Here is a 16,773-nt window from a genome sequence, read left to right on the forward strand (position 1 = left end):
ACTGGCCGGGATTAAGGAACCCGCGTGGTTAAATTTTAGGGATGCATTTTTTTTCGATTGATGGTTCCATATTTTAAATGTATGTTATTGTGGTATGGAGTTAACAGCGAATATATATAATAGTGTATTAATGTATTATATAATATATATATATATATAGTCGTATTGTGTACTGTAGGCGGCAGACCCGGCAGCACTCATGGACACGCGCATTAATGTTCGAGTCCACTTTGGTAATTTAAAAAATTGAATCAAATTTAACCAATAAATATAATTATATCAATTATGATCACATTATATGAAGTAATCAATATATTTATTAATAAAAAAGATCGACGTAATAAACTTTCATTCAAGAATATACCTATTTATATTTAGGCGCAACTAGACCAATATTTTTGAGGGTAAAAAAAAAGTAAAGACCTCATAGATAGCTGCTAGGTGTAGGAACATAATAGATAGGTACTTGTTTTTCTTAAGAATAGCATATAGTATAAAATATTTTAATTAATAATAATGTTTACTACAGAATAGTCAAATTTTAATAGAAAAATATTTTTATTTTAGGAGTATACAGTGTCCAGTAGGAATATGACGTCAATGATTACCTATAGAAGGTACCTTTTTATTTTATGAATTTGCTGTTATTGCTTGTTTTTTTCTAATTACAGAAGGTAACTATAACTTCATTTTCAAATAGAGGGGTGGAATGGTTAAAATTATTATGATATAGGACGCCAAATTTCTAAATATGTTTATAGAAAGAGGTGTGGGGATGTGGGGGTACGTTCCAGGGTGCCAGGAATAGCGTAGCATGAATCTAGCCCCTTTAAGAAATTAAATATTAACTCTAGAAACCAATAAAAAAATTAACCATGATAATAAATATCTTATAGCCTAATAATATAATCATTTTACTAATTATTCTATTTTATTTATTAAAATCAATTACATTGTATATTTAAAAACAAACTTTTTAAGTCTTTGATTAAAAAAAAAAATTTCAGGTTTTTTTTTATAATTTTAAGATATTTTTAAGTATTGTCGTTCACCATCACCAATTTAAGCGTAACCAGGGCTAAATATATGCTTCTGATGTCTCCATGTATTATGTATGTAATATGTAAGCGACCATTGTATAGTTTATGTGAGCAGTTGTCTTAAAAGTTAAAATAATATTGGCTGATAATTTGTACTTTTTATAACATAAAAATATTACACTTTAAGATAAACTTAATAAAAATAAAATTATATGAAACATTAATACCATGTTATATTCGTGTATCGACGTATCGTGTGAAAATAGTAGCGAACGTATAGTTCGTATACATACGAATAAAAAAGAAAATTAAAAGATGTTATTTCTTACGTCAAATGTTCAAAAATATTTTCTTACTAAAAATTAGAAAAATTATAAAATGTTGATACTAACACAATATATTTTCTTTCCTACTTAGGTACCAATTCACAATGGAATACGATAATAATATAGTATATAATAAATAATATATATATATATTATGTATTGATGTATAATTGTTATTATAATAAGAAATATTTAATCATATTTCAGCTGGTACTTGTATTATTAAAAATCAGCATACTATAAAAAATAATATAAGTTATCAAAATATTACAATTGGAATTTAGTCCTGGGAAATACAAAAATATGTGTATGACGCAATTGCACGGGTGGCTTTTCAGGCCAAGAAAGGTTGATAAGGGCACAAATCTAGTCACTAGCTTGGTTAGTATAAAAAAAAACATTTTGCTGAGCGGCGGCCTATTAAATCGATATTTTTATCTATGATTTGTTCATTTTTAAACATAACGAAAATCTGATTAATTTTTCAAATGACACTAAAAATAATTTAAATTTTGTTATTTTTAAATGAAGTCTACAATCTACACCACTTGGGTACAATAAGTAAATGAGGTACAAGTATAATTACATACAAAATATTAGAAATATATATTAGTATATTACTACCCCAAATAACAGTACATAATATGTGACTTTTTTAAGGAAAGCAGCCACCCATTAGTGACACTCAATTTAAATAATTTTTAGGTTGATACTTATTATAGTTATTAATTAATATTTTTAATACCTAATTAAATTAATAATAATAATTGATTTTCAATCAGTATTTACTATTAGTAATTAGTATTTATTTTATATTAGTTTTGTAATTATTATGCCCTAGTTATGTTGTTACCTATACTGTAAAATTTCTATTTGAAATTTTTAAATTAATAAAAGCAAGATGCAATTAAGTTTCTAATCCACTTGTTTAGGTAAGAATTATAGATAATAATATATTCTATATTGAAAATGTTAAACTACTCATTGTGTAAACTAATTAATATTTAAGTAATATTAGTATTTATCATTTAATTATATTCATATTTAATTACTATCGATGTTATTTTGAAGCAAATGACGATCCTTATAAATGTTAATATTATAATTTAAGATCATCTAAATAATAAATATTTTATTTGTTATATAAAAATACTTTCATTTCCAAGAGATATAAATAAATAGGCAGGAACGCTGGAAGATAACTCTAAATAGAATTGAGGAATCATAGCTGATATATATTATTATAGACTATATAATGATTATAATGCATAAATAAAATATCACAGTTTTATTTTCATCTATCTTTAATTACATACGTTTAAATGTCTTAAAAATAATAAATAATTAACAAATAGTTTAAATATACAATTAAATCATTATTTATAATAAATAAAATAAATTTACATTTAGATGTCTTCCTCTTGATTGATAATCGAATGATCAGCAACTTCTAAACAAAAATAAAAATATATCTGTGAAAATTATACTTTTATGTTATAAAAATTATGAGTTATTGTTGAATTACATGATTAATACAGTATTAATTTAACCAAAAAAAAGTTTAAGTTGGTCATGTTACTCACCCTCGACTTCTTGTCCTTCGAGAATACCCAAGATAATTTCATCATATGTGTTTCCATAATAATCATCTTCATCACTATTGATACTGGGACAGGACGAATCTGAATCTAGGATAGTGCTTAGTTTTGGCAATGGTGAAGAGGTATCCTGTACTTCTTCTTTTTTGATATGCTTTTCTATATTTAAAAACATTGTAATTTATTATTAATAATGCATTTATATACCATTATTTAACAAAACAAAAAAAAAATTTTAAATATTATTACTCATTTGCTTTCTGGACAGCTTTAATTTCTTTTTATGATGACAGTTATTGGTATTTTTTTCAGGGATTGGTGGTTCTGAAAATTCAACCATATCCTCTAAAATATCTTCATTTTTACCTGGAAATGCCCTGAAATTAGTATTCTTATAACGGGGTTTTTTCTGACAATCGATGTCATCGTTTTGTTGATTGGCTTTAGGAATAGTTTTAGCAGCATTTATCTCTACAATTACTCTAGAGAGTTCTGGCTTATAATCTGGAGCAGCATCACGATTCAAAGACAAATTACTCAATTTGTTTATGTATGCTAATTCATTACGCATCTGATACTCCATAAGTTCTAGTTTATTGAATAGATCTAAATTTGTTCGTTCCTCGTATTGAGTTTTAAAACACTTGTCAGCGACACGACCCATAAATTTGCGGACCTCGATTCTTGGATAGTTAGCCTAAAAAAAAATTGAATTAGATAAATTGAGATTTTGTCAATCCAAATACAGCCGAGGGTAATCAATAAACTTACTTCTAAGCAAGGGTTGATAGCAGTAGCTGTAATTGTGATTTTTCTTTTAATATCCAGTTGGTAAAAACAATATGATGGGTCTGTTAGACCTTCATTAAGATAATTGTTCACCAATTCTTTAGTATTAAAATAGTCTTTGGGTACCATTTTAATATTGATCAGATACTGTTTAAATGGCTGAGTCTTATGGATGGTATACAATAAGTAAACGGCACCGATTCGTGCTTCTTTCGATTTAGATCTCAAAAACTTGCTGGCTACTGCAAGACAATCCTGTGTGGTTGTGATGTAATGGTGTGGGGATACATATGTGTGCTTTCCTTCTCTATTGGGCTTAGCATAGATTTCGTGAAATCTTGTAGAACTAAAACTTTCTAAAAACGAACTATACTTTAATGTTTTACTTTTGATAAACAAATCAATTAAACTAAAAGAATCGATGAATAAATTTGAATAATGGGTACGCAGTTCTTTCGTAACTTTGATATTATTCAAGGTACTTTTCTTCTGTCTGGATGAAATTGGGAAAACAAACTCTTCTTCATCACTGTACTCTTCATTACTACTTGTACTGGTGTACTCAAATTCTGACATTTTTTAATTACCTAGAAATTAGTAAAATTAATTGCTTTTGAGTAATGAGTATCAATACAAATGTTGTTTAAATTTAATTTATTTTCAACTTTACAAAATGTGTGTAATGACTACCTTATTTAATAATATTGTAATACTATAGTTATCTAGCAGACAACAGTGTATAATAGCAGTAATATTATATTTGTAATAAATTGATGTATCTATTTGGTATTATAATAATTTTTTTTTTTTTAATAATTTCATCATCTAATTATTTGTGAATTAGGAAATACTATTATTACTTATGTATCAGCGTATTTAGACAAAAGTAAATGTTTAGAAGACGTATTCACATGCTTTGTCTTTATCTTACTAAAACATACTTTATCAAAATTTATGTTCAAAAATTTAAATTTTGTATTTGTGCGTGTTATTAATTTTAATTTTTTAGTGAATTATAAGTATTTTTAAAAATGAATACACATAATGTTCTTACTTTTAAGTTTGATTATAATTATTTAACCCTAATATTAAGCCAAACACACACAATTGAAACTACTAAATGTTTAATTTGGTAGGATACGCGTTAGTGAGACCTACATACGGGGTCCTCTTTAATAATGTTTTGTGTTCCAGCAAGATTTAGACCTATAACGCGATGTTACAGTATTTTTGTCGTTGTACTTACTTTGTACTTTACAATTCTGATGAGTGATGACCCAAACGTGTTCGGAGATTGATCAAATTTTTAATTTAAGGAGTCTTAACTGTTCCAGGAATAGTTAGATAAATTAATATTAATATAGATTTTATATTTAAGCACAGAACCGCTGAGAGAACCGTTTAAATTTTAATTTCGAGTTCCAACACTTTCGTCTACCTTAATTGATAAGAATTGATAAGAATGTTATCAAAAGAACGCGTATCAGTTGTGTGGTCCACTCGGACAACTTTAAGGGGCAATTAGGAAACGTGAAACAGCGTCGCGAAAAACGGACACGCAGACTTGCCTGGTGTAAGACCTATGCCCCTGAGACCAAGCAACGACCACTGTCGTCTGAGGGCTGAGAGTAGAGTAGTGACGGTAGTGTGCGTTCCGAACGCGTAAGCGACCAGCGCTGCTAAGCGGGGTGCACCGAATTTGGTATTCCATTTATATTCTATTAGGTATTTGTCGATAATGAGGTAATGTTTTTATTTAAATAATTATATGGTATAATTGCATTTTAGCAGTTTAGCTACCACGTATCAAAAGACGAATTTTCACAAATCATTATTTTGGAAGCTTATAATTTTACGTTTTTACGTATATGTGTAAGAGTGCAAGACGCTGTACTTTAGTGCCGCGCGCCGCGTCTATAACTAATTTTTCAATTTATTTTACATTTATTATTTTAATAGATTATGAATGATGATGAAATCATAACACTATTAACTGACCAGGTTTATAACTGTGACCGGAGCTAGTGGTCGTAGGGGCTGATTATTTTTTTTATTTCACTGGTAGGTTAGGATTGTCTGTTAGGTTACTGCGGCTGCCCGAAGCGAAAGTATGCTCGTCCCCTAAGACGTCATTACCCCCTTCCCATGATTGTTTATTTTAGAGTTTCGGAGGACCGAATTTGGCAACTGGAGCCGGTAGTCGAAGGAAGCCACTATACTTGTCATTTAATTGTTAGTAAGTTTTTTTACTTTGAAACCTAATAAGTAAAATCATTTGAACGCGAGAGTACTGGAGATATACATATAATTACAGAATGTTGAGAATTATGATAATTACGAATTAATTTATAATTTCTCTATCCAATATTTACGGTTCGATAATAACCTATTTTAACCTAATTTAATATAATATTATAAGTTTAATGTTATTACTCATTATTCATAGAATACGTTATTTAGTGTTTATACTTACCTGTATATATATATATATATATATAATGTAAAATTTTAGTTGAATTTCGATTTATTTCAAAAAAAAAAAAAAAGAATTGAAAAATTCGTTATAGAGCGACGTGTGACATTTAAGTACAACGTTGTGCACAAACGTAATAACGTAAACTTTGGAAGGATATAGGTAACTTCCAAAATAATGATTTGGATAAATTCGTTTTTGCACCATTGTTCGTAACTCGTTGAAATACATACGAAAATTGAAAAAATCGCGTGGTAGTTAAACTGCAGTTGCTCCAAATATATATTGTATAGAGAATCCGATTGTTGACTTATTTCGTCAAAAAAGTTAACATAAATATACCTGTGTATAAACAAAAATACTGAATAATTCTAAGTTTTCAAAAAATGATGATGATGATCAAAGTAGTGATAAATTTGCAAATTCTTTGGAAATTGATATATCATTGTGCAGTTGTATACAAAGTGAAGTCAAAGTTAAAGTTATACATCCATTGAATCTTTATATCCATATAATATTATAAAAAAATAATAAATTTATCTGAAATTGGTAAGATACAAGATTTATTAAGATAAATATTTTTTAAAATACAAAAATAAACTAATAACGTTATTTTTCGTTTAAATATAAAAATTATAAACGTATATGTACTACTATGTAAACTTCAAAAGGTCTAAAAAAATTGTTTTCAATCAATGTTATGTGGGTTTATATATTATATAACAATAATTAAATACGAATAATACGATTGAGGGTTTTAATTAAACAATGAATTCTTTTATTAAGTCTTTCCAAAAACGTGATCTATTGTTGTTTATCATCCCTTGGGTCATTTGTGTTCTGTCTCCATCTATTGACAGATAATTAATATCACTTGCACTTGCATAATTCCATTTGAAACTTAAATTCAGCGAATTGGGATCACTAAAATTAAACAAAATTGAACGTAACAAATCACTATTTGCTATACACATCCAGTCGGCAGTCGCATAGTGACGGAATCATAATATTAATATACTATACAAATTGAAATGATTTATCAACACACCCTGTTTTTGCGAAGTTAGACCACATCTTACTCATCGTTTTACACATTTCGAGTTCTGGAGAGTTGGGTTTTGGTACGACTCCAGACAGATTATTATGGAACAAATAATAAATTTCGTCCGCGTGGCATGCACCTATATGAAAAATCGAAAATATTTTTATTTATTATTTCAGACAATATTGTTTTGTTTCAATAAAATCAAACAAGTATCGATATAATATTTTAATATAGATATATAAATGGTATTTAAAATAATACATTGTCAGTGGTGGTCCTACAAGTGGGGCGATAGGTGGATCGCCCCTCCCCCTTGGCCTATATTATATTATAACAAAAACCTGATAATGTATTTATGTTTTACATTATTTTTTTTATGACTTCTATTTAATGTTAAAAATATTCCCCCCCCTAGAATTTGTCAAGGACTGCCACAGTCTTTTAATCACAAGTCACAACATAATTAATAATATTAGAAAAACCTTTTAAAGCATGTCGAAGAACTGTTCTCGTAGCAAATATCCAGTTTTTTATAGCATTAAGTTCTCCATCGAATTTAAATTCGTATATGTAAACCGGCGTGACGTTTTGTTTCAGAAAATAATCAAGGCCACGATTAAAGTCTTTGACGAAAAATACATCACTGTGCAACTGTGTAAAATATAAAGTCAAAACTAAAGTTATGTTTATACGATTCTATAGAATTATAGATTTCTTGACAAATATCAAAATAAATTTAAATATCAATTTCTTCAATAACCTATTATTTATACGTTATACATAGGTACGTGGCTATATATGATCATCAACGCTTATTAATGATTATAATATTATTACCAATAAACTGTGCTTACGTGACATATATTTTCCAACTTTGCTGTTTCACAATTATTATTACATTTATTGAAATAAAAATCTTTTATTTTACTTATGACTTCAGTGCTGTACTGATTGTTAAATAGTTTTGAGATTTCATCTGTTATTTGAAGATCAGAAAATTTACTTAACCTGTACTCTACAAGTAAAAACATAAGAGTTGTATTACTTTAAAATATAACTAAAAATGTTCACATAAATAAATTAGTTTTATTATAATTGAAATAATTAAATTAAAAATGTAGTCACCACTTAATGCTATGATTCCTTCCATATTGTTAAGTCCAACGATTACGGGTACTGGAGATGCAATGGTGGCTAAAGTTTCAGGATGAGCCGATAAAAATCGATTACTGACCATATCACTTTCAATAGATGGGACGAACTTGTAATCCAGAAAACCATTGTCGTCCTTTATAAATAAATCGTAATTAATATTTATAATTATCTCACATATACAATGCAGTATTTATCTTCCAATACGAATAAGTATAAAATTATTTATTTTACCAACAAGATCAAACCGTTTTAAAAATATACATAATATAACAGGGGTGGCCAACATGATTATGTACGCGAGCCACATATATTAATGCAATAATATAAAGAGCCAAATTATCTAATCTGTAATTTTATACCACAAAATTAATAAAGATAGCTAACATCCGATAAATATATCAAATTACGAAATATGAAATTATAAAATAATAATAATAAAAACATTTTTTTTTTATAAATGTTCGCAAAAAAAAAATTAAAATTTTGGTTTTTGTAAATAAGACCACGAGCCGCATATGTCGACAAAGAGAGCCACAATTTGGCCACCCCTGTAATATAATATATTAATGACCACGTGTAAGATTGCGCAATATTTTTCTTACTTTTGGCAGAACAGTAATATTAGTGTTAGTTTTAATTTGATTAAAATTCCGAGTTTTTTTTAACTATGGTGTAAAAAGTTTCTATTTCTTTAATTTAATCTTTTAGTCTCAATTTCGGTTATCTATAAATTATAATTTTATTGTATTTGTTATATTTATCAAACTCTCATGATAACTAATAAACGTAAACTTTCTCGATCGACAAATAAAGCGTGAGTTTACCATGCGGCATGGACACTATTAGTTGTTAATTTATTGTCTAGTCAAGTTGAGATAGTCAACATGCACGCATATATTATTTATATAATATATACATGTAAACGGTAATGTATATTGTAATATGTTATTTTATTAAATAACTAGTTATTCTTTACAATTTCTGAATATAAATAACACTGTTTTACTAGTTATTATATAAAATACCGATCGGGTTTTCGCAAATGTATGAAATTTATATAATTAGGTAGATGACCGGGACTGGATTAGATAACATACAAGATTTCTTATGTCTAATAAAACGATTATTAATAAAAATAATAAGATAATATTGAATCACACCATTCGACATAGACTAGACTTCAAGGGTTTTTCAAATGCACATACCAACAAAAGTGCACCACAAAACGGTGTATATGTTTAAAAAATAATTTACTTTGTAATTCTAAATGCCATCCAAAAAGTTTCTGTACTGATAAATAAATTGTAAATTGTAAAAAAAATAGTAATTTAATAATAATAACTATAATAATAGATTTTTTATTTTATTTTGTAATTTGTTTAAGATTTTAATAAATTGACGTGAAATAAATTAATATTAATATTTTATATAATAATGAAGGCGTTTGAATTAATACTAAAATTTGTTTTTTATTTTTGTAATTTGTAATTTGATTAAAATGTTTATTCAATAATAGTTTTAAATACATTAACTAAACCCTTATTGTTAGTTTATAAAATATCTAGTTAGTATGTAGAATAATTATAGTTGAAGTATGTATTTATGGGTTTATTCAATACATTAATAGAAAGTACCCGTAATTCTATAGAATAACTAGTTATTTTATAGAATAATTACAGAATTTCATATGTTAACGCTAACATACACACACATAAATAAAAGTTATTCTATAATTGTCCCCATTATCAAATATTTCAGAATGAAAAACTACAGAATAGCAAAAATTCGTCAAAGTTTGAAAATTAATAATTTTCAAATGATTAAACAAAGCCACTGTGTTGTCTATAAATGTCATACATATCAATTTACTCAACACCAAAATTTAGGTTGTAAATACTAATTAAGTATTAAGTACATATTATCATTGTTTTCGTGTATTGCTAATGTGCTTCACTCGAACGCACCTATACAAAGATACGTTACGTTACTTACAAGGCGTAATTCTTATAATAACTCCCTTCGTGCTTTTGTTACAAACCTTGAATTTAGTTTCTTTCACTAAATCAATAGCTGATACGTTTCTTAAGTATCTTACTATTTCGTTTGGATCACTACTTAGACACCCTAAATTATTGGCCAATTTAAAGGCTGAGACTCTGTGGTTTTCATTTAACGCCCACGGATTAAAAGCACATCCACTTTGCATGATTGCCTTTTGGAATAAACCTAAAATCAAATTTTATTAAATATTGATGATTATAATTGTTTACTGTAGTCTAATGACGATAACAATAATATTAGGTCAATCACGATTTGCTCGAGTTATTTGTAATAATTGACAATCGATATAATTTTTTATATAGATATTAACTCGAAAATACTATCGTCGTTATCTTTTGGAACGAGTTTGTTTTAAAATACATACAGCTATAAAGGTGAATATTTTTGTTCGATATTCCGATATTCGACTAACGAAACACTCACATATAATGATATTATGTTTTATTTTGTATTAAGTTGCAGAAGGTAAGTACAACATTTAAATATTAAAATTTAATCTGTGATTTATAAAATTTAACGACATTAACAACATCATAATTTTCTCTGTATTTTTATCGTAGTTATCTAACAACCAATAAAATAGCATAAGCAAAAACGTTTGATATTTAACCTGTGGATTGTGGTGACATCGTGTGATAATGAACCGACGCCGATCCTGCACTTTCACCGAAAATAGTGATATTGTTTACATCACCCCCAAACGCAGCTATATTCGCTTTTATCCATTTGATTGCAAATAGTTGATCTTTCAAGCCCATGTTACCAGGACACTCGTCAATATCCAAGTTTAAAAATCCTGAACACAAAACGAATTTCATTTGTAATGTTTTTATATTGCAATCATTGGCGTGCTCAGGGTGTATGCAAGATATGCAGCTGCAATCCTGAAGCTCTTTAAGGGGGAGGGGGGAAATCGGTTCTGGAAAAAAAACCTTTTTTACGTAACAAAAATAATTAGAAGGGGAGGGGCGACAGTGGCCTTCTGAATACCCTGAAAAAGAGGCCTGCGTATGCCTATGATTGTAATGCTGTAACTATAGAGCAACCTCGGACGCAGTTCTGAAATAAAAAATTAATTTATAAATTTTATTTTAAATTATGTATTGTAATTAAAAATATTTATTTGATTGGTGAAAAGAATAATTCTTCTTTAGATATCTTTAATGTACTTATATAAATTATATTTAATTATCTATATCAATGTAATAATAAAAAATAATATGAAAAATTCATACACTAGTCCAAACCCTATCTAGCGTGCATTATTTAAAATGTTTTAATATTATTAATAAAAATACATTTATTTTAGATAATATTATGTAAAAAAAATATTTTTGTAATATTTATGACTTTTTAAGTAAACGCGTTAAATGACTGTTAAAAAAAACCCTCTGTTTATTTTATACATGAATTATAATATACCTAACAATAATAGTATTTATTAATTGTATATCTATAAATGATCACCTAGGGCGTTCAAACGATAATTCAACGTGATGACAATCACGTTTTCGTCGAGCAAGTAATCGGGGGATTGTTCATTTACTGACCCACAGCCATAGTTGAAGGCGCCTCCGTGTATGAATATCATAACAGCAAGTTTTTCATTCAGTCCATTCTGATAAAAACAGTGTGTTACGACGATATTATTCACGAATAAGTCAACAAATTATACGTTTGCATTAGAATTTACAAAATGTCTTTACGACCTGTGGCACCTAATACGTTCAAGTACAAACAATCTTCGCTTCCAATGATGTCATTCGTACCGAATGCGTATTGCATGCATCTGTCCATTTCCGAAATAGCTTTTAAAATGCCTGACCATCCGGGATGTTTGACGGGAGGCTATAAAAACAAATCTTCAAGTATGGTTTTAAATACTTTCCGCAATATAATGGCATTCTATAACCATAATAAAAGCATTTATAGAATATAATTAAGGACACATTCTTTTTATATAATCGTATTATTCATATTTTACTAGAGCATTTAAGCCACGAGTACACAATATTCCATTATAATTGAATATAGAATCTTGCCAAGGGACAAAATATGATAGCGAGACGGTCGGAGGTTTCACCGATTCCGCCAACTAACCAAACAAGGGAATAATTAGTCTTTCGGTCCAACATTAATAGTGTAGATAGTTTATAGATTTAATTATAAATTATGCTAAACATACTAGTTTCACTTGAAATGTCTGTATAAAAATATTGTTACATGGCGTTATTTTTTCTAAAATATTGGTTTGTTGTTGTCAAGCGCCAATTGATGATAATTTAACGTAAACAACGACGCGTAGGACGACAAATATTAGTTACATATAATTAAGTAAAATTTTAATTTATTTTTTAATACATATTAGAAGGTAATATAGAATGTCTATGGATACAAATCGATTGATGATAGAATCATAACCAATGGGTAAACTAATTTATGCGCATGAATGAATTTTTAATTTTTATAGTTTATTGATTGCGCTGTTAGTAGGTAAAAGTATGGGGCATACACTTGAGTGCAGTTTTATTTTTTATAATGTAATATACTATGAAATATTATTATTAATACCTTTGTAATACGGAGGAGGCCTTTGTCTCGCATAATATTACATTAAAAAAACGGCATTAACATATTTATATTACGTAATAGTGTATTACCAGTACAAACTACCCAGTTATAACGTAAATATTTTACTGTATAAAATATTGTGTAGTGTTGTATTCGGAGTAAGTAATAATTATACACACAAATGTATTATAGGTACGAAACTGTTCACCTTGAATCTTAAGTCGTTAACGGGTGGTTTAGCGTAGGGTATGCCGAGAAAACTGACGTAAGGTTTGTTTGACAATAGCGTTTTGTTTTGAACTCCTTTTAGAACACCTTGTTCGATGACCACTTCCATTTTCTCCGTCGAGTTGTTATGATCTGAAAAATAGATGTATTTTTGTACAGTTTGATGAACTTTTAATTCTACGCCCGTTGACCAACCATAGGCAGAACTTTGAAGCCGCATTTGCGTATAAAAAAAAACACTAATGATTTGTAGGAATATTTTTGTGAAAAGCATCTTATATTAATTTTAATTTTTTTTAATTTTTGTGCACAATATTACATAGATATCTATAATAAAAAAAATGGTTGAACGGTTTATGTAGTCATATTCTAAGCTCGTAACGACGGTATATAGTCATCGATTGAGCGAGACGACTGTTCGACTGCAGTTTCAATCGTTACATTATTGTTGTAGCTGGGTTTGTTGTAATAAGCTGGCTGGTACCTACTAATCACCAACGTATAAATAAACACCTTATTCTTACCTTTAGGTTTGATGATATCACACTTTATTTTATTCTAATTCTATAAAATCTAACACCATATGTATATAGTTTTGCTGATACGACAATACTTTTTCAGATGGCTTGCACGCGTAAAAATTGTTGCAGAGGACTACGGCCCAGGACGCACTGACATACAATATTTATTTACTCTATTATAGCTTATATTATTATATAACACGTACAACTACACTGGACCGCGGTGGCACGTGTATGGTACTGCGACTGCTGATGCAGTGGTGCCGCGTCACGTTATACTTTATGTATTATTATAACAGCTATATAATACATGTACATAGCGCGTAACCTTACACCTTATTCGTGCGTTACGTATATATTATTATACTGGGTGATTGTTTTATTTGGGTGCGCGTAATACATTCATATTGTGTTCAAATCGCCGGTTGTCGTTTGCGCATCATTATACTATTGTTAATTTTGACCTTTTTTGTAAGACGGTTGTGCATCGTTCGATTTTTGGGTTATACGCACCAATTGCGTATCGGCCGTTTAAAATGTTTTATATCATTTGCGCATCAACATTATTATACAAAAGAACTAAAAAAAAGGTGTATACACAAAAATGCTAGTTATTTTCTAACCTTGATCTTAAAATTAACATACCTCCGAATTCACTCTCGTAACATCCCATTTTCAAATATCGTACAGATATTTCGGTTTTAAAATGTATAATAATATCAGGATAAATAATATTGTGAAAACTTTGTGTAGGTAATTAGTTAGTAATAGTTGTGTACGTTTGACTAATCGATTTGTATCGCATAATAAGTATATCAAACGAGATAGTATAGATTAATGGATAGTAAAATGCGTGAGATACTGTCCAGATGTACGGCTTTACGAGACACACGAGACGTGAACATTATATATTATTATACTGTAATTTTGACTTTTGAGTACATTTAAGAATGAGTTAACTAAAATTTGTTAATTCTAATCGCGGAAAAGTCGGAATCATTTATTACATAATATGATTTATGAAAATCATTAAATTTTCAATCGAAAATTATTTTTATACAATTCTATTGTTCAGCATGTTGATGTATGATAATTTGGCACAGGTAAAACGGACAATGCGCAAATGATTGACGACATTTTGGCACAGGTAAACAGACGATGCGAAAGTGATAAACGGCCGTTTCAATAAAAGGTAACGTGCGTGAAAATATTTTATTTTTTAAATAATTTCGTGTATTTTAAGTGACAGATGACAGATAGTTTTTGAAGTAAACATCGTACTTCAATAACAAAAAAACCAACCGGCATAATATCCAGTGTTGATGTATGATATTTTATTATGTATATTATAATTTATAGATTGCAGACAATTGATATGTGATGTATGATAAATACGATTGTATTATCATAGAAGCATATTATATAGATAACTAATATTTGTTATCGTCACAGATATATAAAATAATTTAGTTTATCTTATATATCTGTGGTTATCGTCCACCGCATAATGTTGACATAACTCAATTAGTATAATATAGGTACATTAAAACAACTCGAGAATCAATTCATCCTAAAAAGTTTTATTGGGACGTAGTACTTGATACTTAGACTTGGCAGCCTTCTCAACAATCCACTGTGAAGACTATTAAAAATTTAGAAAACGGTTTTTTTGATTAGTTTTAAGTTAGTTTTGATAAAATACACTTTATTTTTGAAAAATGTATTCGTGCGTATGGGTTGTTAAAAAGGTATTTTTTTTGAGCTCATGGGCTATAGCCAAATATGAATATTGAATATATGTTTATATTTTTTTTTGTAAATTCATAAAAGCTATTGTATCTATTATACATTTAATATATTAATACATTAAGTTTATTTGGTAATTTAAATATTGTATGTTTGAATGAAATAAATAAATAATCAATAATCAACGATTTAGTTATATGTATAATGAACTTAATAATTAGTATATACCAAAAGGGAGTTATATAGGTACCCTGGTTTCTTTTTATTATATAGATATGTATTTAAAATATAACGAAAGTTATAAATAATATTATAATAAAACTAATATTTATTTTGATATCTCCATGCTGTTTAAATCGTTTTTGGTATTATTAAATTTACTCTTGCACCACTGTATTGTTGTCAAGTATTTTTTTCATCTATAAACAATAATAATTTCGATTAAACATTTTTTTGTTTTAATTTTAATTTTAACAATTTAAAATTATCAAATTATTTATAAATAAACCGCTTGTAAGGTTTTATGTATAAAAATTGTAAACTGCACTCAAGGAGCAAGACACAGGTAAACAAAATCCTACAGATAAACTGCGCCCGAGTTTTTATCCAGTGTAAAAAGGTAACTTTTCATGGTTTTTTTTTTTTTGGTTTTAGAATTTTGTAGATATTTAATGAGTTCATTTATACTATTTAATTCTATATATGTTTCAATTTGAATTTATTTCATCTTTTCTATTAGCATAAAAATATTTGAATGAGTTCGATAAAAGCTAAAATTAAAATAAGAATCTAATGACTGGAGCGCATTAATATTGCTGATGCTTGAGCCCATATTTCATGTAGACACTGAGCTTCTTCATTCATATATCATATATACATCTAATAATTAATCCACAAATCACGCCACTCTTTTGTCGTCAGAATATTATTTCAAAATACTTAACAAAATACTCAGATACACATTTTAGGTTTAGAAATGATCCTATACCGTAGCATAGAACTTTCTACGAGTAATATCGCTGTTTTTTTCTTTGTAGTCAATATTCGAACCATTTTGTTCGATATTCCTATTCTACAACTGTTTTAGACGAAAGCGACATACATGTATCTTCATCTGAGGTAGTTTTACATACAAAATGACTAGTTTTCTCGAAATCTAATACAAAATCGGGTGGTGAATGGTGATGTAGTAATAGTGTTTTGGAAACTATTTTGAATAT

The 16,773-nt window shown here is 28.0% G+C and overlaps 2 protein-coding genes across 2 annotated transcripts; both read right to left on the reverse strand.

Annotated features, from left to right (window-relative positions):
• Nucleotides 1-2,656: 2,656 nt before the first annotated feature.
• On the reverse strand, nucleotides 2,657-5,180 carry LOC113548615. Its single transcript, XM_026949582.1, has 5 exons — nucleotides 5,000-5,180; nucleotides 3,736-4,340; nucleotides 3,214-3,661; nucleotides 2,950-3,123; nucleotides 2,657-2,816 (listed from the first exon to the last, which is right to left on the reverse strand). The coding sequence occupies exons 2-5, from the start codon at nucleotides 4,327-4,329 to the stop codon at nucleotides 2,773-2,775; spliced, it is 1,260 nt and encodes a 419-aa protein (XP_026805383.1). The 5' UTR covers nucleotides 4,330-4,340; nucleotides 5,000-5,180; the 3' UTR covers nucleotides 2,657-2,772.
• Nucleotides 5,181-6,882: 1,702 nt separating this feature from the next.
• Nucleotides 6,883-13,713, reverse strand: LOC113548616 (esterase FE4-like). Its single transcript, XM_026949583.1, is given in 12 exon segments — nucleotides 6,883-7,150; nucleotides 7,275-7,407; nucleotides 7,754-7,922; nucleotides 8,126-8,286; nucleotides 8,397-8,559; nucleotides 10,465-10,652; nucleotides 11,098-11,283; nucleotides 11,955-12,109; nucleotides 12,186-12,205; nucleotides 12,207-12,335; nucleotides 13,267-13,418; nucleotides 13,482-13,713. Coding segments are annotated over 12 exon segments (1,698 nt in total). The 5' UTR covers nucleotides 13,561-13,713; the 3' UTR covers nucleotides 6,883-6,987.
• Nucleotides 13,714-16,773: the final 3,060 nt, after the last annotated feature.

The sequence above is a fragment of the Rhopalosiphum maidis genome, chromosome 1, assembly GCF_003676215.2.
Source record: "Rhopalosiphum maidis isolate BTI-1 chromosome 1, ASM367621v3, whole genome shotgun sequence".
Taxonomy (NCBI): Eukaryota; Metazoa; Arthropoda; class Insecta; order Hemiptera; family Aphididae; genus Rhopalosiphum; species Rhopalosiphum maidis.